General features: G+C 46.7%; 1 protein-coding gene across 1 annotated transcript in view; it reads right to left on the bottom strand.

Moving 5' to 3' along the window:
* Positions 1 to 585: 585 nt before the first annotated feature.
* The window catches only part of LOC101858591 (kinesin-like protein KIF21A), a gene marked incomplete at its 3' end in the record, with an annotated part of 24,557 nt that continues 23,719 nt past the window's right edge, over positions 586 to 1,423 (bottom strand). The window contains 1 exon segment of the mRNA XM_013090177.2: positions 586 to 765. Coding sequence (XP_012945631.2) covers positions 586 to 765 — 180 coding nt within the window.

The raw sequence follows: 1,423 nt of genomic DNA, 5'->3' as shown, positions 1-1,423 counted from the left end.
AGAGAGAGAGAGATAGATAGATAGATAGATAGATAGATAGATAGATAGATAGATAGATAGATAGATAGATAGATAGATAGATAGATAGATAGACAGATATATTGCAAATCCCCGCTCAACAGCAAGCTCTACGCGCTTCACAATCTATACTATTACCCCAGCTGACCTGAGAGCATTCTGAAACAACCTCAACTTCCTGTGAACCATATACAGTGCAAGCGGCCATTTATAGGAGCTAAAACACTAACATACTGACAAGATCTTTCGCTGTCACATCTTCATTCAGCCACTTCCAGAGGAGCAGCACACATGACGCACACATGACATACACTGACACACATACATGGACACAAATGACACACACGGACACACATACACGGACACACATGACACACACAGAAACACAGACACGGACACACATACACGGACACAAATGAGACAAACGGACACACATGACACGTACCCGTCGATGAGGTGGCGGACACAGATGACACACCCGGACAAACATGATGTACACAGACACACACGGACACACGATGACACACGATGACACACAAGACACAAGATGACACACATGCCACGTACCCGTCGATGAGTTGTCGCACACAGCTGTTGTAGATGGAGTCCTGCTGGGTGGGCATGTCGAAGACGTGGTCAAAGGTGAAGGCCTTGTCCTGGCCCAGACGTACCTGGCGGGCCTCGTCTGTGAGCGACGTGCACACCTGGCACATGTCGATCTTTTCCCGCGCATTCTGGGGCCGGATCCTGCCAGACAGAAATGAGATATATATTGGGTGAGCAAAAATTCCAGAATAGTTTTTGTAAGTGTTTCTGGGTTTTTTAGTAGAGGTTTTACGGCGCTCACAACTGCATAATGTCATATGAGCGCCAGAAGATTTTAGGTGTTTCAAGAGAGTAACAAACATTTTAAAAAGAAGAAAGGGAGATAAGGACGATAGATGTTTGATGGAAAGAAAAAGCAAACCACATCAGAGCAATAAAAATGAGAAGTTCACTCTTCCTCCACCCGAACTACACCCCCATTAGCACTGACCCCGCCCCCCCCCACCTTTCCGACAATTAAGGTACCGGTAGGTGTAAGCGTATGGGTTTAACGCCCCTATCAACACTATTAGATTATTTACGAGGCACGACCTCCGAATCCAACATCCATCTCTCTCTTTAAGTGAGGACTGAGCCAGAGAGATTGAAAACCTTGAAACCTCCAAAAAAACCACGCGGGGGCTCTCGTGGCCTAGAGGTTAAGGCGTTGGCCTCTCTTTCAAAGGTCCCGGGTTCGAATCCGGGTAGCGACCGAAACGAAAAATATTCTTCTCTAAAAGTGTCTCCTTTCACCTCCTTTCCTGCTCTCTAGCAATGTTCTGTTGTCTGCTTTCAATTCCACTTTCTGCCCCCCCCCCTC

This window comes from Aplysia californica, unplaced genomic scaffold (genome assembly GCF_000002075.1).
Source record: "Aplysia californica isolate F4 #8 unplaced genomic scaffold, AplCal3.0 scaffold01166, whole genome shotgun sequence".
NCBI lineage: Eukaryota > Metazoa > Mollusca > Gastropoda > Aplysiida > Aplysiidae > Aplysia > Aplysia californica.
Note: the sequence above shows the minus strand (reverse complement) of the source record. Positions and strands in the feature narration are given on the sequence as shown.